Source organism: Idiotropiscis lumnitzeri, chromosome 17 (genome assembly GCF_059441095.1).
Source record: "Idiotropiscis lumnitzeri isolate Australia: NSW breed Sydney's pygmy pipehorse chromosome 17, RoL_Ilum_1.0, whole genome shotgun sequence".
In the NCBI taxonomy this organism is placed as follows: Eukaryota; Metazoa; Chordata; class Actinopteri; order Syngnathiformes; family Syngnathidae; genus Idiotropiscis; species Idiotropiscis lumnitzeri.
The window spans coordinates 5,798,807-5,819,474 of record NC_142407.1 but is presented as its reverse complement, the minus strand read 5'-3'; the positions used below and the strand labels follow the sequence as shown (position 1 = coordinate 5,819,474).

The following is a 20,668-nucleotide window of genomic DNA, read 5'->3' as shown; positions in this document are numbered from 1 at the left end:
TGTCCTTCCTCCTCAAAATGGGCGGGTTTTTCCGTCCCTGGGACGGAAAGCCCATCTCTGCAAATCGGAAGAATAAAAATAGAAGCTTTTATAATTTGATTAGGTCATGTTGACAGCTGAATTGTTTTATTTATAGTAAACAATTCAGAATTGTCTTGGGGAAAAAAAAGCTTTTCCATTTATTGGGGTTTATTAGGCAAAAATTACATTCCCACAAATGTATTTACAATGACAACAACCTTGTCCCTGGTCAAACTATTTGTTTCCATTATTGCCAAAGGGAACAATATTTTGGTGGTCCAAGAGTTTTAAGGCAAACTGTCCAGTGGGTAATGATTTGATGAATCTGATTTTGTTGCTCCATCACGTCTTTTGCTGGCTGAAAATAGCGACACTGACTGCAGACTGATGGCTAAACAAACTATGTAGGAAGACAGATGTTACAAGACAAAAGATGTGTCATGTGGCAGACAATTAGTGAGGTCATCAGGATGAAAGGTAGGGCTCGCTCTCTGTATCTGAGAATTCTAAACAGGAAAAACAAGAAAGGCCTGAGACTTTTTTTTTTTTCCTGGTCAGCATTGTTACTTTAGTTATGACAATGTGTTCGTGGGGGAATTGCTTCATACTATACTTTGTAGTTTTTCACAGTAAGAATACATCTAAGGTTGTTTGCTGCAACATGACAAAGCTGTGATGAAGCAAAAGCTGACATCTGGCAACATTGAGTTCCAACTTGTTGCTCTTATCGCTATAGAATCCAGACTTGAACAAAGATTTTGAGGAAAGTGTGAAACATTTAAAGCTCAAGCAGCGTACGCCGGCCCTTTCTGTATAAGAGCTAGGGTATGACATTAGCAGCCGCTGAAGTGGCAAAATATTTGTGCTTTAAATTCTCATATTGACGCTAATCTTTTGGAATAATGCAGCATAACTTTCAGGATGCCCTTTTTTTTACCGCGTTTGTGACCAAACATTCCACACTTATACACTGACGTCATACGGCCTTTCCTGGTCATTTCCTCTCATGGATTTGTATACAGTTTATACCTGTGTCCATGTAAACAGGAGCGTTTGCACCCCTTTTTTCAAATGGGAAACTACAGGGCTGGCCAACAAGAGGTCAAGGTAGTTCGCTGATAGTTACCCCAACAAAATTTAAGTTTGTCAAAACAACTAAAAATATTTACTGAAAATTGGTTGTAGAAATTTAAGAAACATTGAGACATACTTAATGTATTGATCTTTGAGAATAAGAATTCCTGAATGCAATTTGTATTTGGCACGTTTACATGCTTGTGGCAAAAACATATTGGATTGGTTTGTATTACTTTATTGGTTTGAAACGGTATGCATTTCCTCAGTTGTGGCCTTAAAGTGAGACAGCTCAATTTATCCTTGCGGGTTTTTTCTGGAGAAGGGTTGTATAACAGAGTGCTGAGATCCTCACAGAGGAGTGAGTATCTGGCGTCTTGGTGTTTACCGTTTCGAGTCTTGTTAACCGACCGGCTGACGGCTTGACGGTTTGATGGTTGGGTGAAACGTCCTGTTGACTCACACCTTGGGTTGCCCCTGGTGGTGGGCGTTCTGTGCACACACTTTACGGGCGCACCATGGTAAAGAAGTGTATCGCTGCAAACTCCTACTGTTGATTCAGATGTTTTCCCACAGCTCCTGTGAAACAGGGAGTCATTAGAAGTCAATTGGTTGTTTGGTCTGTTTCCTGTAGTTCAATGGGGGGGGCCAGGGTCTTTTTTTCTTGGGTGGCGTTTGGTGGTTGCTGATTGCATGCGTGCATGCAGAGAAATACCAAACACGCAGTATTTTTGATTAGTTTTACCTAAAAGAAAAAAAACCTCTGTTGTCTGAACAAATGAAAAAAAATTAAAAATTATTTCACATAAAGAAGACGTGATTTAAAAAGAAAATACTCTATGCAGTATTTTTTATTTATTTAATTATTTTAAACAGTGGCCCAATTGGCTCTTAAAAGTTACAAGGGCTTGACTCGGCCCAAGATCCAGTGCATTACAAACCTTATTGGCACATTGAATTTTTAGTTGTGTTTTTTGTGTGCAGAGAATGCGTCTTGTGACGGTTCTATTTTTTGTAACACTTCTTCAAATTTGTTGAAAGTTCATAACTTTTCCTCATACTCGACTTCTTCAAAAGGTCAGTTAATATTGATCTTTTTGTGGAGTAGCACATATTATACAAACAATAGGTGAATACAATTTGGTCTTTATGTCCATCCGTTTCTAGCCTAGTACAGAAATAATTCAAACACCCTGCAGCATGTTTCAAACCTGTTTTGAAGCTAAAGATTGACACATTTACACATTCAAAAACGTCTTCATATTGTGTAATTTTTAATAGCATCCTTTATCATGTCCACCAGGCCTGCAATAAGGAGACTGGCGTTCTGGCTGCGGCCAAAGTGATCCAAACCAAATGCGAAGAAGAGCTGGAGGACTACATGGTTGAGATCGAAATCCTGGCCAAATGTGACCACCACTTCATTGTCAAGCTCCTGGACGCCTATTATTACAACAACTACCTCTGGGTAGGCACCACTTATTTTGCTACCTTCCTTTTTGAAAACAGAGCACAATAGAAATCAAAACTAAATGTAGCTCACATGTTGACAGGATGTTCTCGCTGCTCTGTAGCTGACTGGATATATTAGGGAAACATGTCATCAAAGCTTGATTTCTCCCATGAGACTTGGTCTGTTAAAAGTGAAAGATGACAATACAGAGTTGAAATCCCTCGGGTGCCATAATGCATTTGAGTTGACCCGAGCCTGCCCCTGATGTTACTGCAGGAATGTGAAGTGTATTGCTTTCAGTGCAGTTTTCTGCTCTTGAGCTATTTTTCACTTGAGTATAAATTGTCAAACCCCCTCTTTAATCTTTAGGTTCTTCCGGCCAAGGAAAATAATGACCTCGCGCTGTACTGTGACCTTGAATATTTTAGGAATTGCAAGCCAGCCAAAAGACTAAAGATAGTTGTCATTGTAATGTTGCACTGTTCAAATACAAATGTGACAATATAAATAACGTTGGTGGTCCACTTTGATAGGGAACTGTTTTTCTTTTGCAGAACTGTGTTTTAAAAGTGTGCAAATCTCTTCGCTGTTTGAATGTATATTCTTTTTGAAATTGTATTTAGTCAATTGCAACTACTTCATGCAAAACTGCAGCATGCACACAAACACAGCTGTGGCATAGCCTCCATGATTGTCATGTTGTCATGGGTTTTGTTGGCCATAGTTGGAATTCCTAAGACACCCTCATCCCCGCCCCCGACCCTCCCAAACAGTGAGATCTGGATACAGTGAGAGTTGGTGTAACAAACATCCTTGCCTGCCTTCTCAAGCGACATGTATGTTTGTGTGTTGTCCCATATACTACACAAATATCCCCTTAACCTTTTCTCCCTTTGTAGGTAATCCCAGACAATATACAATGTAATGTACCGCTGATTGATGGGCCTTTATCATAAAATCTCTGATTCTTATGTATTTTACAAGTTCCGTTTCTCAATTTTTGGGGGGAGTTGCTAAAATGGTATGATATATATAAATATTGCTTTTATTCTGTGAAAATAATGGAAACCCAGCTAGCTCTCTCACTATTGCCAATTGCAGAAAATGTATCTTCCTTTCAGATAGCCCACTAGCGTGGCCGATTTAGAGTGCCTTGTGTCAGGGAGAGTTGCTAAAGAGATTAATTTTCAATCTAGGCTCTTGCTTTTTTGTGGTTTTAATAAACTTAAAAATAATACTAATTATTAATTATATGTGTGGTAGCTCTGTGAGCTCACGGCTGTATCTGGATTGGAGGCTCAACACTTTAAGATTTGGAAGGGGTGTTTCATGGTTCGGTCATTTCAAAGGCGACACAGGCTTGTCTTCAGTATTGATTTTGTGTTTAAATTCTGTATCATCCATCCGTTTTCCATTGCAGTCTTATTCAATACTTTTATTTTCTTTTATCAGTATATGTATTTGATTAAGAGCCAGTGACTTACACTTATACAGTGTATAGTATAATATCTAAAAGTCTATGGGTATAGCGAAATAGGTAATTGGAATCATTAGCGGAAAACATTAGGTAACTAATGTAACACCATAAGGTACTCGCGTGAGGTCGCTAAAGAGGTCCAATTCTCCAAAAACTGCCTTACAGCTATATAATGACTAAAAAGTGTTTACATTAGACAGAGAAGACATTTAGAATCACTTGGGCAGCATAATGCATCTGAAGGGACATTGGTAGTTGTCTTATTGCAAAAAAGTACGGTAACAACAATCGACTTCATTATTGCTGGTTTTGTGACTCTTTGCTTCAAAACAAAATAGTCGTTAAGACTGATTTTCATTGTTTGATTAAACGCTAAACAGCAGTGGGGTGAACAGATTCAGAGATTAAATTCAAAGTCAAGCTGGGGCTTAATTGAACAATTGCTCATGCCGTACTCAGACATCAGACGGTGACAGAAGTTTTGCTTTATGGTGTTTGTGTGATACTGTCTGTGTTTCTGGTTGTTCCGCTGCATACTAGTGTACAGTGGCACCGGCTGCGGTTGCTAGGAGACTTGATGACATTGCAGTTCCTCAATTGAAGACGGTATCTATTGTCTTTGCTGGCAGTCTGATATACCTTAGGCAAAACATGACGACACTATTTCATCAGTGAATGTGATTGTAATTCATTTAGGCTTTAGGGGGACTGCAGATACTCTGCAGCTCTGCAATGGAAGTTTACATTATTTACAACTCTCCCTCCACATGAGGTGGGAAAATCACAGAGCTGTGACATGGAGCGGGACACTGCTGCGTCAGCTAAGCCTACACCTTTTTGGATTTTCTTGACCGTGATTTAAGAATAAAAAATAGACAAAATTACAATAGGTCCTCCCAAGTTTAATATCTATGCTTTTTTACGTCAAAAAACCAAACACTTGGTTTAATTTTAGAACTGGACTTTATGAAACGGACCAGCCCAATGTGGAAATGTTGCTCAGCCAGTCAGGGCACATGTTTCACTGCTACTCACCAACTTGCACAGCTTCCTCAGTGTGAAAGCAGTTAAAGCTGTATGTGGTGTTGTTGCTCCTGAAAGCCAATCCTAGTAATGCTATATATGGGCTTTAGGGCTGTCACTAACAAATCATATGTACCACAGAGAAAATATTGAGGCAGAAATTGACCTGACCAATTTTTATGGTAGACTTAGCTGAGTTTTTTTTCTCCAAGACCTAATGCGCTTTATGGCCACCATAGAACTCTTACAGTGTTTATTGGACCTATGTTAATGTATGTCTTTGTTAGTATTAGTGAGACTAAAATACATGACTGACAAACTATCATTAAGATAGAAAGTCATATCACTCAATACAAGGTTAAACAATTTAATAATCTTGGCATACAATACACTCAATCGGACATCAGCATCACGTTTCAACACCACTTACATTATTGCGAAACGTCTTGTCTCCCTGTCTATCCACACCTCATCCAATTGGCTGTTTATAATGATTACCGATATCATTAATTAAATAATTATACCATTGCCTTGCCAGATTTTAATTTTTATGAATAAAGCTGGAGGCTCGTGGCCGGAACAGTACAGAAATCCCGGCCAGAGGCGGGGGACTGACCAGCAAAAACCGGTCAAGTGCCATAAAGTGACTTGTGGTGTGCATTTTGGCAAAGGTTTGTCACAGGATATTGATCATTGTCTCATGCGGGGTCAATTTTAATAAAGAAAGACGCGCGTATAATGATAATCTGAGTATTTATATTTTTCGACCATGTTACGTGTGTGACACTTAAGTGATAATCCATAAAGAAAAAAACTTTAACCACTGGTGTGGAATATAAATTCCATTTTGTTTGACACCGTTTCAACTTTTATGCAAGCTTTGTTCTCATATGACTTCAGTGCATGTTTATGAAAGTATGCTTGTACTTCATTACAATGCATCAACTTCCCTTTCACGTGTGTACCTTTTTGTCCATACTGAAACTCCACACCCCTTGCAGAGTGTTTTGCTTTGACGGGTTTGTCATTCCGAAGTGCAATGAGCTCATGGCGTAGCTATTAGAGCATTATGCTTATTTTGTATCTACAGCACAGGATCAGACTACACACTTTTTCAGACAATAACCACTTGACCAACAAATAAATTCCATTTAGACCTGGCTTGCCTATGACTCGAACCCTGTGCAGTGAAACCTGGCAATTTGAATGGTTTGGCAGTTGAATGATTGTGAACCTCATCGAGAATTACCCGGCTAATATGAAGAGTTCTCTTCCCAAGTGTGGGGATAAAAGATTTAAAAATGATTGCTCTTGCACTGCCATTCATTGTAAACAGATTTCTATTAACATTTTTGAACATGTTCAGATTAAGTGGAGTACTTTAGGCTTGATGTCTGCCTAGGGATCTTCATACGGTCCAAAAGTAGATGGAAACAGTAGTCTCAACTGTGATTGTCAATAGGCCAGTAAAGATAACACAGTGGAACTCTGTAACTACTTCACTTGTATCGTTCAGTGTTAAATACGTTGTCTTTGCTTAGATAGATGGCATTTTCTCATGGGCCGACATGATGCTAAATGGTTTATGTAACAAATTAAAAAAAAAGGGCCTCAAAAGTGGTGCACATCTAACATAAAGTGCAGTAATGGCTACCTGTTTGGCTTTTAAGTTTTTCCCATTAACATTTACTTTAAAAGTAAATAAATTAACCTGTATATTATTTAAACGTTTCAACCAACGTTGCGAAATACCTACAATGAAACGTGACAAAAATAATATTGAGGTGGGACTTGGGTTCTAGAATGATAAATGAAAAATGTATTTCACTACTTTTGTCCCTATAGTGTGTGTGTGTCAAAAACTCTATGGGAGGAGTGGAAATGAAAGATGCTTGTTAGAGGTTACTGTTGGCCAACAAGGCATCATTTCAGGGAGTGTCCTGTTTTCTTTTTTCCTCCTCCTCTCCTCGCTCACTCTTTGCTTTGACTTCACCGTTAACCACTATTATACTGTATATGTGGCCCTGGGTACTATCGTCGAAAACTTTCTGACGCTATTCTAGCTCTTGTACCACATTGTTTTTGTTTTGTTTTTTAAATGTCACTGATGAAACAATATCAGAGCGTTCAAGAAGAAGTGATTAACTTTTAATTCTCAATAATACTGAACAACGGTATTGAATTGTAGAGCTATACAAATATCTTAAATAAATGAATACCGTATTTTCCGGACTGTAAGCCACTACTTATTTCCTAGATTTTGAACCATGCGGCTAATACAATAGTGCAGCTTTTCTCACCCCTCTCTCTCCAAAAGAGTTGCTGCGGCTTATGGTCCGGAAAATACGGTACATTATGAAACTATTGTGTTGATTATTTATCTATTTTATTTTATTTCTTTTTCCCCAACGCGAATAAAACATACTCTGATACTGCAACACCGATACCACTTCACGGTCCTGTTACAAAGCCTCGGCGGAGATTGTCAGACACCAATACTGGGCGGCATTTCGAGAAATTAGCGGTGGTGCGATCAAGTGTCCTATCGGTTTTATTTCAGAACTTGTGGTATCCTCCAGAAGCGGTCTTGGTGTTGCCCATATGATTGCGGGGAAGATGTAAAGAAAATGTGATAGTCTCAATGATCATGTGACAAAGTTCCTTTTCATTTCCCAGATCATGATCGAGTTCTGCCCAGGAGGAGCTGTGGATGCCACAATGCTAGGTAAATCCTCCCTATTGTCCTGCGCCACACTTTGTTTTATAACCACATTGTTCCACGCATGCCATATTTTCAGTGTTTTGTCCACAATGCTTGTAATGCTAATTTGGCCTTGAATGCCCCAGCCAGCAGACACAATGTGAAATCCTCTGCTGTGGGAAACCCCCTGTGTGTTTTCACAGTGTAATCCGTGTCTTCATATCTGCATGTACCCCCACTGCAGCAAACCAAACACACTTTCTCCGGGATTAGCCACATAACATGACTACCTGTGTGAAGCTTTAGTCACACGATGACCTTTTGTAATCTTCTTTTAGTGCCATTCACCCACTATTATCAGAATTTGCAACGTTGGCATCAGTTCAACACTTCACTCTACATCCTTCCTATTTTTGTTCCTTGTTTCCACCTTTTCCTTTTATCAGAGTTGGATCGAGGACTGACTGAGCCCCAGATAAAGGTGGTCTGCCGGCAGATGCTGGAGGCTCTAGCCTACCTCCACAGCATTAAGATCATCCACAGAGACCTGAAGGCTGGCAACATCCTTCTCATGCTGGATGGGGACATCAAACTAGGTTAGGGTTGACTGGGCATTTAATTGTTCTATTTTAGAGGCTTCCGTTTCTTGTTGACCCTTGAAAGAGGATTTCAAGCGTCAGAAGAAATGGCTGCGCACAACTGCGGACCATTGTGTTACATTACATATGTAATGCACCTTCAAAGCCTTTGCCTATGTTTTGTTTATTCTACATTAAGAGTGGCTCTGAGCCACTGCATGGCTGTGTCGGGCCAACCAAAATATTCAATATTTTAAGTTTTACCCACTTAAATGAATCAATCACATTTTACTGCATTGCACACATTCTCTGGTGTCAGATTAACTTCTTCAGACACTAAACAAAGCGCTTGGCCCTACATGGCCACCACCAAAAATGCTTGATGTAGGGCCCAGCTACATTTAAAGGAAAATACACATGTCAACTAAGCTGGTTGACTTGCTGGCAAGTGTCAATCACAGAAGACTGTTAGCATTGTTTGTTTAGAATCTTGTCTATCTAAACCTAGTCTGTCTTGCCTGTTTTATCAATTAGCCATCTCCCGCGCAGTAAACTCGCTCGACTCTATTGTGGTTGATACCGCAAAAAAAAAAAAAGGAGCCAAGACACGCTATGCAAATTTTAACAATGAGAAGCACCGTTAATAGTGCACTGCGTTAAAAATAACTCTATTGCTTATTGGAGGCAGGATTGAAAGAACATCAAATTGCATTGCAGATTATTATTTAAACTTGGCATTGGGGAACGCCAACACCCACAAGTGGAGCATCGCTGTGTGGGAAAACATCTTGCTCCTTCTTTTTTTTTTCCGTTTTCCTCATGGATCGTTTTGAAGAGGGCTCTGGATTCTTCACATTGCTTTGCCAAAGTTGTGTATGCGACCCAGTGGTCAGCGTGTTATACATTGAAACCACAGCTGTCCCCAAAAAAAGTGGCGCAAGTGGTTTCTTTAATGCCATTCAAGACAAACATCAAATGTTGAAGCCGATATCATTATTTTATATTATCTAAACAATTTCATACACGCATGTATTCTAAAAAAAAAAACTCCCTCAAGATCTCTGCCTTTACTTCTAGTTCGACTGGCTTTACCTGCTGCGGCGTTGCAGTGTGTCAAGTTCTTAGTTACCGTAACTGTGTTATATCAGAATTGAACCGAAGTTTATACCATTTACACATTTTGCGTTACTTTTCACTTTTTTTTAATGATCTGGCCACTATTTTTAATTATATTTATTTCTATCGTATTTTTTTGGAATCATTTTTAATGATATTTAGTTTTTTTTAGCCATTGTCTCGCATTCTTTTCTAGAACATTGTAATTTGATGCATCTTATATTGGGTGTTGCCTCTTCAATGTCGTCACAGTGACTCATTTACACCCTCTTGGATTTTTATATCTGAATGAACAATTTTGTCATTTCCTCATCTAATCATCGAGAGACTTGGGGAACACACCCTGGATTCAACGTCGCCAAAAGGAACGTGATGTCTCATAGGTTATATCTAGTAACGCATATGCAAGAGGGAATCCTTAGCAGCCGTCTTTGCCCTATTAAATCTCAAAGTTGTTACCCCTTCACGTCATGAGCTCGTGTAACTGTTAGCACCCAACAAATAGACCAAAGTTGTGCTGGATTGGGTCTTGAGTGTGTTCAGACAAGGCTGTTTCTTAAAACCATCATCCTAAAAAAATTTATAATCTAATCATTCTGAAACAACCCGGAGGAACAAGACACTTTTCTGATTTTCCTGGAGAATGCTGATAAATATCTGCCTCCTACCTCATGTCAGTCGTAGGAACGAAGTGAGTGGAACACTGATTTAGGTTTAATACATCGGAAACATTTAAAAGCCCATCAGGGTCATTTAATTTAAAATGGACATATTTAACTTATTTTTACACTTCTATGACTATTAGGACTATCAAAATGCTACTCAATGTCCGTAGTAATCTTAACGGTTTTATGATGGCAATGTTTGACCTATGTGGCCATTCCACAGTCTATTGTCATGTTAAATATGCTCTAAACATTGCTTATAGGCTCTAAACATGTAGCAGACAAACCGTTAGTCCCAATATGTAATTATTTTTGTGTGTTTTCTAGCTGATTTTGGTGTGTCTGCTAAAAACACCAAAACCCTCCAGAGAAGAGATTCATTCATCGGCACGCCATATTGGTGAGTGTAACGTGGTCTGATTCTGAGCCCGGTTTAAACAATTGAGAGCCACTTATTGCTGTACTGATATTATGGAACACGTCCCCTTTTTTTTTTCCCGGTATTGCTCTCCTGCAACCCGAGCTGCAAAAACGTCATAGACTCAAGCCAAATTTTACCTGTAGAAACTGATACGATGATTCTTGGGAATCGTTTAGGCGCTAATTACCCAGCAGTCCATAAAAAGTCTAATATCTGCTCACACGACTGGAGTCACATTAGAGCTCTTTACTTGAACAAGCTGGCAGCTCTCTCCTTTTGAAGTCTGCAATAGTGATCCTTAACTACAGGGTTCTCCCCGAGTGAATGTGGCTTGGTCAGTCATTTCCTAGAACTGGTTCAGTATTCGTCAAGAAAGACCTGCCCAGTTGAGTAACAACACTCCACAATAATTAGTCCTAGAAAGGCTCTATTTCTGACAGTTTTGAGTTAACTCCATTATTACTAAAGCCGCAAGGTCACAACCACGAGCAAACAAGGGTCTGCTTTTGTTGTTGATACATGCACAATAATAACATATTAGTGCATTGAATGTTTCCAGACACAAGTTGTCTCTGGAGTACTTAATATGGCACAATTCTTACTCCAAGTCTTGTCTGTCTGCCAGGATGGCCCCAGAGGTGGTCATGTGTGAGACCATGAAGGACGCACCGTATGACTACAAGGCCGACATCTGGTCCCTCGGTATCACACTGATTGAACTTGCTCAGATTGAACCTCCACACCATGACCTCAACCCCATGAGGGTGCTGCTGAAGATCACCAAAGCAGAGCCTCCCTCTCTGGATCAACCAAGTAAATGGTGAGAAAAGAGAAAACATTCCCTAAATGATGCAACGTTTGATGATTTCAAATTCCTCACATTCCATGCAATTAATCTGATTGATGGCTGAGCCCATAAAAAATGGTTATTTCATGTCCATGTATAAAGGATGTGCCTCAGTTAATCATCAGTGAGACAGTCACTTAAGAAAATTAACACCACACCCATGATGGATGCTTCTATTCCGTCGAAGAACAAAAACCTCTTTTCACAGATGCCTGCGTGTTACGGAGGATGTATTGACGCACACGTGACGTGGTAACTGTAAAGCTTGTGTTTTTGGAGTTGAAAGAGGAAGTGCCGCTTTTAAAGTGGCTTTCCACCATATTAGGCAACCACAGCGCCGATATGCAATAATAATTGTGTTTTGTCCTTTATCATATTAATTAAACTTAGGTGTCCCTCATGCTCCTAGCAGACACCTTATACTTTGTAGGATACATGCTATTTTCACTTTCCACTGTCTAACGCTTCACATTGTCACATCTCCACTCAGTGACATTGATGCTAAAAAAAAAAAATAAATTGCCGAACAGCAACTTTTTTTCCCACTCCTCACTTTTACGAGCAGAGGTTCGCAACACTGCTTTCCTAAAGGTGCTGAAAGGGGCCTCGCGATACGCCGCGTAGCAATCATTCCTGATGAGCGCTCACTTTTACGAAACTTGGCTGTGCACAGGAGTGGAACTGCATGTATCAACATGACACATCCACCACTGTTCTGTTCTGACCACTTGTTAACTATGTTAAGCTGTCCTACATGACCCCCACCCTCCTCATTTTCCCTGACTTCACTTTGTTTAGATTCTGTTACTATTTTCACAGGTCACAAGAGTTTAAAGATTTCCTGAGGAGGGCTTTGGATAAGAACCCAGAAACCCGTCCGTCTGCAGTACAGCTCCTGGGGGTAAGGCGAGATGCATTACACTGTCCATGTTCCTTGGCACACTGACATGTGAGGAAAAAGTCCTGTTGTGCCGTTTATATTGACCCTTCCAGAGTTGTGGGACAAAGCAGACCTGAACTGACAATGATGTAAATTCTGGAACTGCCACATTCTGTATGTTGCATGCAGATGTATGAGACTGACTGAGTAATTCGAATTAAAGCAAAACAAAAATAATCCCCCTTTTCAAAGGGCTTTGATAGCACCCCCTGAAAAACATTGATAAATCACTCCTAGAACGGCACTTTGTCAAGCTGGAACGATGTTTTCCTACATATCAATACTGAGGCGTCCTGGCAAAGAGCAGTTCAAAACAAATATTTGTATCGACTTGGTTACATGTTAAAAATGTCAAAGCGTATTCATCATTAAAAAAAAAAAGAAAAAAAAACTGATACGACTTCTTGCGTCCAAGTCTCTCGGTTTGGTTATGAAATAGCTAATTACTATTCACTCTAAAGTGATACCACAAAAGGAAAACTATCCAGAACAGATGTCAGGTGCTGCCGACACTGCACAAAATGGATTTTAATCTAAAGTTGTGGTTGAGTAACTTAGTGTTTGAAAATTGTTTGACTTTGTTTTCTAATAGTCAAAATAGGCTAGGGCTACACGGCTAAAATCCAAGTGCAGCATTGACCATGCACTGTCACACGTAAGGTACTACTCAAACCACCTTGCTGCCGACTGTTTCTGAAACAGAAGTTAAAGTGAGCACGGCACGGTTTCAAACAGGAGAGCGGCGTCTATTAAAATTCCGAGCCATGGTTTCCTGCCTTGATCCCGCAGCTGTTTACATTCCCAGCCTCGGCCGCCGCGCACATGACAGGCTCACGCCTGGCCTCGTTCTCCACCGCTGGCCAGTTGGGGAGATGAAAAGCTGAGATCCACGCAGGAACGCTGGGGGATTGGGGGGGGGGGGGTTGTGTTCTCCTCTGTGGGGGAAGCGATGGGCGTGGCTTGCTTTTTGGTGCCATGCTAGATGTTTAAGATGTGTATCATATTGTGGCGTTGACTTGTAATGTTTGTTAGATAACGTTTTGCAATTAGTTGTGTGTATGTATAACATAGTTAACTGAGCTGTGCGGCTGCGTGTGACTGCAGCAAGCTACTCTTGTTTCATTTATGTGTCTATGCTTATGTATCACTCAATAAAGCTTGAGCAAAATCCTCACAAATTTTGATAGTAACCTGCTGCATTTCGCCTAAATGCAGGTCCGGCCCTCCAAAAGTTGTATTTGTAACATTGCCTTTAATTTGTAACGTCACATAATTTAAAAATATAAAATGGTGTATTTTCTTTGCTTAATGATTTTTTATTTGTAGTGACTTGCTGTTGTGACAAACCAAGAGGAGCAGAAACTTGACTTCTGTATCTTCCATTTTGCCTCTTATTTTTTCTTGACTCCTATTTTTTTTTTTAATGGACAATGACATTTTACAAAAGTATTGTGGTAACTAGTAACAGAAACGCAATACCCCAAATTTTAATTTCCACATCACCTTTGAGCTACTGTTGTTCTGCTTTACTCCACAGAAAATAAGGCTGTCACTTTGTAATTGAAATAATTAATGTATTTACAATTTCTTATCTCCCTTTTAATATGAAAGAGTTTGACTAAAAATTAAGATTATTTCCAACCCGGATGTTGAAGAGTTAATTTAAAGTACAGCGCACAAGTCACCGCAGGAATGCTGATTTCCAATTAATACAGCTTATTTCTCTTTGCTTAATTAATTGTTCATATTATTTAGATTTACTCCTCTTTCTTTTTTACTTGAAATTAAGAGGTAATAGAAATGATAAGTTTGAATATAATTGAAGGTGAATTTTTACCAGATTTTTTTCTCACCCCCCTCCCCACAACATTTGCCGAATGGGCGAGCTGGCCCTGTTTAAATGTTGGCAGCTCCATGTGGAACTTAAATTTTATTTTAAACCGTTGAGACAAAAAAACTCCAACCACCGGACTAAGATTATTAGCATGTTATTATTTTGACATTTTTTCCTCAACCCAAACTCTAAAATCCCCTCTAAGAAATACAGAAGTGCTGATGTCATCCATGATGTGTTGAAGTTTCGTAACTGTATATTTAAATTCATCTTTTATCACAATGGTCAAGTTGCCCTTACTTTGCAACACAATACATTCTTAACTCTACAAGTGCATTGTCCCAGTTATTACAACACAGGCAGCCTTGTGCTCTGCTTCCGCCAAATGTTTAGCCTTTTCCCAACCAGGCATGCATGCGTGACTGTGCTTTTAACGCAACATAAAACCACAAAAGAGGACATAAGCGCCTTTGTCCCCCCCCCTGTGATGTTGAGCTCACGTCAACTTAATGGACTTTTATGTGTGTGATGAGACTGACATTTTGTCTCTTTTATGGATGTATATTGATAAATTTTTTTGGCTTGATTTTCATTTTTACTTGCAATATGGCATGCATTAGAATTGGGGGGAATCTATGGGTACCTCGCGATTCGATTCCCATACATCACGACATGGTATTACATTTATAGTCCATGTAAAACGCGAGTACCTTTTTCTGCAGAACTCAGAGGATTTATATTTCACACTGTGACTTTTATTAAAGTGGCAAGGCAACCTGGTTTACAATCGTGTGTCAACACAAGTTTCTTAAAGTTCCAATGGCAGCATTTGCTGTTAAAGAATTGACAAAAACGTGTTTAAATTTAATCCGATTTAGCGTAACCTATTTTAATACTTGAAAGTGCAATATGCAGCATCTGATTGACATTACTGTGTAACGTATTGTCAATGCTGCTTTTATTTAACCGTGTGTTTTAACGAGGATGGCGCCGATCGTATGAGTTTTGGTTCATGTCACGTATTTAGCTTAGCGTAAACAGACGTCTGACATACAAACGCACATAAGCGTTATTTATGCGGACCAACCACAGTAGCTTTTATTTTATTTATTTTTTAAACTTTAAATATTTGTTACTACCTCAGAAACAATGCAGAATCTAATATGATGCATGGAAAAAACGATTAGCGTTCCCACTTATAATTAAAATACTCTGGCCTTTTTGTAGCTCAGTTTAGACCTCATCAGACTCCACCCTCCTTGGAACCTGCACAGGTTAAGCGTGACTAAGGCAGGGATGTTCAGTGCGCCTAATGCAATGCATGTGTGCCATCTATGTTGTAATATGACACCACTCAGCATTTACACTTCCTGCCTCATTAGACAATAGCTGACCGTTGCTTCTTATCAGCCAAGTTGAAAGCCGAAGCCAAATGGCAAAACGGCAGCTAGTGCAGTACACAACAACACCAATTGTGACGCATAATGCACAGTTGCCTGCCAATGTGCACTCACTTAAATGCTCAAGCATGTTTTCCTCTTTGGTCAGCCGCTACAATTAAATTACGCAGTACGTGCATAATGCGTCACGTCGTTTTTACCTCTGCTACATTCATCTTTGAAACTTGTTTGCGCTTTTTGCCTTTTCCAGTCACAGTGGAAGAACAAGCCCAAAAACCTTTTTTTTTTTTTTTTTTTTTAAAAAGGTGTAATGTTGAGGTATTGTGACATTGAGGTTTGGTGCAATAGCCTGGGTTGACTGGTAAACAATTGGGTGCTGACAAGCGGCAGATTGAAATTCATCAGCAGTGAAAGTCACCCATGCTCTCCCTGTCTCGCCGCCACCTGGGGCCAGCAGATGACTGCCATCACTCGCGTTTTCATCATAAGCACACCTGATTCCCTTGCCAATATTAATTTCTCCATTTTTTTGTTTTCCCCTCAGCACCCTTTCGTGAGCTCAGTGACGACAAATCGCCCGTTGAGGGAGCTGGTGGCCGAGGCCAAGGCCGAAGTCATGGAGGAAATCGATGACAACGGAGAAGATGCGGAGGACGACGACGCCATGGAGCTCACTGTGGTACTACACGTGGCTCCTTTGGCTAATCAGTCTCTTCATTCAATTGTTCTCTTCATTCAATTGTTCATGCTCGCAAATATTTAGAGGTCTGCTGCTTACTGTAGTTGTAAAAAGTGCAAAACTGCAGAGTGGTGGCATATATTTTCGCCAGTACGCACAAAATTATATTTCATTGTCCTTTTTTACGTCATAGTACTTTCATTCAAGCAATGGAAAACATGTACAAATGTTACCTCCAGGTTATAAGCAAACTGCAGATAGCGCCAACATTTCTTTGTAAACATTGCTTTCCTGCCGAAGGGCTGAAGGTCGCTTCTTCCGGGGCCATTCATGTGTCCACAGCGGCCACGAGATTAGAAAGTAACATTGAGCACGAGGGTGCACTTTACCACCCTCAGAATAAACAAAAGAACAGTAACCGGAACTCTGGCATCCAGGCGCACTTTAAATTTAGACTTCGGTATTACGCCTGTAACAAAAAGAAATGCTGACTGAATTATTTATTGCTGTACATTGTTCTGCCTCAGCTTTTACACAAGACTTAAGAAGCAACAGAACCTCTCTACATTATCATTGAGATTGCAAAGCTGCCTTTTTGTTTAGTTCAGAAGTTATTTAAAAAAAATCCCAAAGATGAAATGAGTGAGCCCCACAGTGTCCGCAAATGGATGCAATTAAATGTGAGGTTGCAAAAATGACTATTTCCTGAAATCTTGGTGAGATAAATGCATTGTACATAATGGATGGCATCTTTATAATGGAACTAATTGGACTTGATGCAAAGGAGTTTTGAGCATGAAGGGATTCATTCTTGCCAAGCAGTGGTTGTTTACACCACTGAAGGTGGACAGAGAAGGGAGACAAATTTTTAAAATTGTGTTTTGCCATGTCATTCCATAACTGGTGTCTTTCTCTTTGTCATGCTAGACCAGTCAGACCAGTATGGAAGGAGACCAGTCTTCGGGCCCCTCGAGCCCCACCACATCATCCCCGATCACACCACAGCCTTTACTAGGAAAGGGGGACGAGCCAGGCTCGGTGCCAGGGGATCAGCCGGATGCTGTCATGGTCACTCCTGTTCCCCTACCGCGGCACAATGTCCCCTCAAAGGAGCAGGTGGATTTCGGAGAGAAGCTGGAGTCGGAGAAATACGAGAGCGGCGTTTCGATAAAGACTTCGAGCTCGGACTCTGGCATTGAGGATGGGAAGAGTACACCTACTTCTGAGGAAGAGAAGGTATGGCAACTGTTGGCAAGCTTTTAATATATGTTCCCTCAAATCCTGATAATGCTTCAATTCTGATATTGGGTTTTTATTTTTACACGCATCCATCCATTTTGTATTGCACTTCTCATTAGGTTTGCATGTAGAAACAATTACCTATAATAATTTGTTTTTGTTTTTTGTTTTTTTTTTTTTAAAAAAAAAAGGCAGACTCCAAATTTCTGCCTTGAAGCGTTGCAGTGATTTTTTTCCATGGAGACTAACTGCAGACTCCTGCACCACTTCGTGTTGACATAAATTGCAGCAATGGTGGAAGAAGTGCCTTTAAGGGCAAGTCAACCCTCCAAAAATATTTGCAATAATATGTTCTATTTTTTTCACTAGTCTAAACGTGGCATTCTAATTAATACTCATTTGTGCAATATGAAGCCGCAAAATCCACCCATTTTTATCCATCTCGGGGGCGACCATTTTGTCTCGTGTCGACAGAAAAGGACATCACAGGTACTCAGGGCTCAGCTACTGACCTATCACGTCTCAAATGTTTCCTGAAGCTGACGCATGTACATAAACAGGTGAATTTTACTGGTTAACTATATATTCTGCAAATGCAATATTAATCAGAATGCCATGTTTCAAATTAGTGGGCTCACATGGAACATTTGTTTTTGTTTTTTTTTCGTTTTTTTGTTAACTTCCCCTTTAGAGATCTAAAGTTTGGGATCATTTCACACCTTACAAGGAAAATATAGTGCAATGTGCAACACAACGGTACATCTGACAATAGTTTAGCAAGATGTCTTCTCTCTCTGCTTTTAAGAAATGGAAGTTTTCTGTTATGCAATTAGAGAATATGAATGAATATGCATATAAATGGTGAAACCTTGAAGGTCAACCGCAAACTGTTACAGGATGTTAGTCAAACAGTTTGGATTTAGAATGTCTTTCACCTGTGCAAAATAACAGATGATTATTTCAATTGTCGCCGCCATGTACCCTTTAACTATGCAATATAGTCTCCTAAATTTTTATTTACGCTTAGAGGCAGATTATTCCTGTTGACCTGTTGTTAATTCCACCGTTTCTACTGTAAAAGATCTGCAGTATTCCAACAAATTGTTCACAATTTAAAACAGTAATCTACGTTTTCCAGGTGGCTGTAGATGGGGAACAGTTGCTGTCTCTCCCCCAATCCGATGCATCTGAGGAAAGTGTTGACAGTATGGAGTCGCCGGAGATGCCCAGCAACCAGGTGTCTCCGGACCAGAGTACTGACTCAATGAATCACCAAGCTACCGTCAGCCCAGCACAGACTCCAGCACTCATTGTTGCTCCTTCACCGGCACCTACTTCAGGACCGAGCAGCATCCTAGACAAGATAAACGCTGATCGAGCATCAATGGGCTCCACTGCTGAGGCGGTCTCGCCTTACATCAACGGACGAATCAATAGCACGCGGTACTCATACTCGGGCAGCGTAGACACGGAGAGCATGAAGAGCCTCTCTTTGAATAAGGACAACTTCTCGGTATCTGCAAGGGTGAGTCCACTCTGTGTGTTCTCTATTTTATATTTCACTTCAAATGGTTAAGCACACTTAAAGGGGAAGTCAACCCCCCTAAAAAACTTTGCAATAAAATGATTTAAGCATCTTCACTTGTCACAATATGGCATCGTGATTAATATTGTCTTTGTGGAATATGAGTTATAATTGGCAATATCCAGAACTTTTTTGCCATCTCAGGGGGCAGCCATTTTCCCACTTTTTAATGAACAATCATGGCTCACCTATTTTCTAAAGCTGAGCCCTGAAAAACTGTGATGTTATTTTCAGTGTACAGAAAATTACAAAATGGCAACCCCCTGAGATGGCTAAAAACTAGTGGATTATAATAAAGAAAAAAAAACAGACTCATATTCCACAAATGCAATATTAGGCCTGCATAGAACATTCTTAATGTTTTTTTGGGGGGCGAGGGGGGGTGACTTCCCCTGGACAGTTAAGTGAAAATTAAAAAATTAAAATGCGAAGGAGCTCCCAGTGTCTATAGGAAATCTCCTCCTTGGAAAAAGCATGTAGTGAGGAACTGAAACTGCATTGTGTTCCTTAGGGCGTGGGTGTTACACAGCCAAAACAGAGGATTCCCTGTATTTCACAAGGATTTACAGCACACATTACCTCTCAGGAGAAATTATTTTTAAGGTGTGATTTACACAAGATTAACGGGTTTAAAAAGAAAAAAAAAGTTTGTCCGATTGTTGATTTAACAAAATTGTTATGGAGTTGAAAGTGGATGTTTTTGAAAACACCATTGTTCTTGTTTCCCCGCGTTGAAGTCGGTGTGCTGATATGAATAACTAAAAACGACAATGAAGGACGACAGCACAGTTGTAATGTAAATACTTATAACACTTAAGTGTACACATACTGGATCTCATAATCGATTTCCCCACGTATAAAATTTGGTGGCTCATCTTGTCAGGAAAAACAAAAGTCTTAAGAGCAATAGACCTTGTTTATTCGCAATAAAGTTAATATGTTAAGATACAATAAAATACATGCGTATTGCTTCACACAAACAGGGGTTGCTTTAGCCAGTGGGTGGGCATGACCTGTACCAATTACCAAAATTGCATCAACATTGCCTGAATTAGGGCCTGCAAAAACCCTGCTTTACCTTTTCATGCACTAACATAGATGAATAAAAAAATTAAGCTTGGAAAACTTCTCAGCAACCTGCGTGACTGTTTATAAAGCACAAAGAAACAAACTGTTATTACTTGGCCATTTTCATGGAAGCATGCGCTTAGTGTAACAAGGTCCTAAATTTGATTTAATTAAAAATTTCATTTTTAAATGAGCTGTTCAAAGCGCTTTCGACATGAGCCACTTACAGTGAATCTCAGCTGACAAAATAAAACAAGATTTCAACCCAAATTTTAATTTTGGAGCGTTAAGATGTCAAAGTAATTGGAGTAATATAGAATACTGTACTGTAATACCAAAATATTGTCCACACCTACCCGTTAAATTTAGTGAATGAGAGGCATTAAATGTGAAATAGCTTTAAAAGGTCTCAACATGAATTTCATCCTTTGACCCACAGGTTTCTTCTCAATGTTTTTCCAAACATAAGTGTGCTTGGTTAACTTAAGTTTAATGGCGACCTATCATACACCAACAAAGCTTTTTTTAGTAATACATTTACAATTCC

General features: G+C 39.7%; 1 protein-coding gene across 1 annotated transcript in view; it reads left to right on the top strand.

Moving 5' to 3' along the window:
• stk10 (serine/threonine kinase 10) overlaps positions 1-20,668 on the top strand; it is a 36,766-nt gene that overhangs the window by 9,015 nt on the left and 7,083 nt on the right. The window contains exons 2-10 of the mRNA XM_088279807.1: positions 2,399-2,563; positions 7,725-7,773; positions 8,196-8,345; positions 10,436-10,508; positions 11,155-11,349; positions 12,196-12,277; positions 16,095-16,229; positions 17,157-17,465; positions 18,607-18,993. Coding sequence (XP_088135933.1) covers positions 2,399-2,563; positions 7,725-7,773; positions 8,196-8,345; positions 10,436-10,508; positions 11,155-11,349; positions 12,196-12,277; positions 16,095-16,229; positions 17,157-17,465; positions 18,607-18,993 — 1,545 coding nt within the window. The remainder of the gene's footprint in view (positions 1-2,398; positions 2,564-7,724; positions 7,774-8,195; positions 8,346-10,435; positions 10,509-11,154; positions 11,350-12,195; positions 12,278-16,094; positions 16,230-17,156; positions 17,466-18,606; positions 18,994-20,668) is intronic.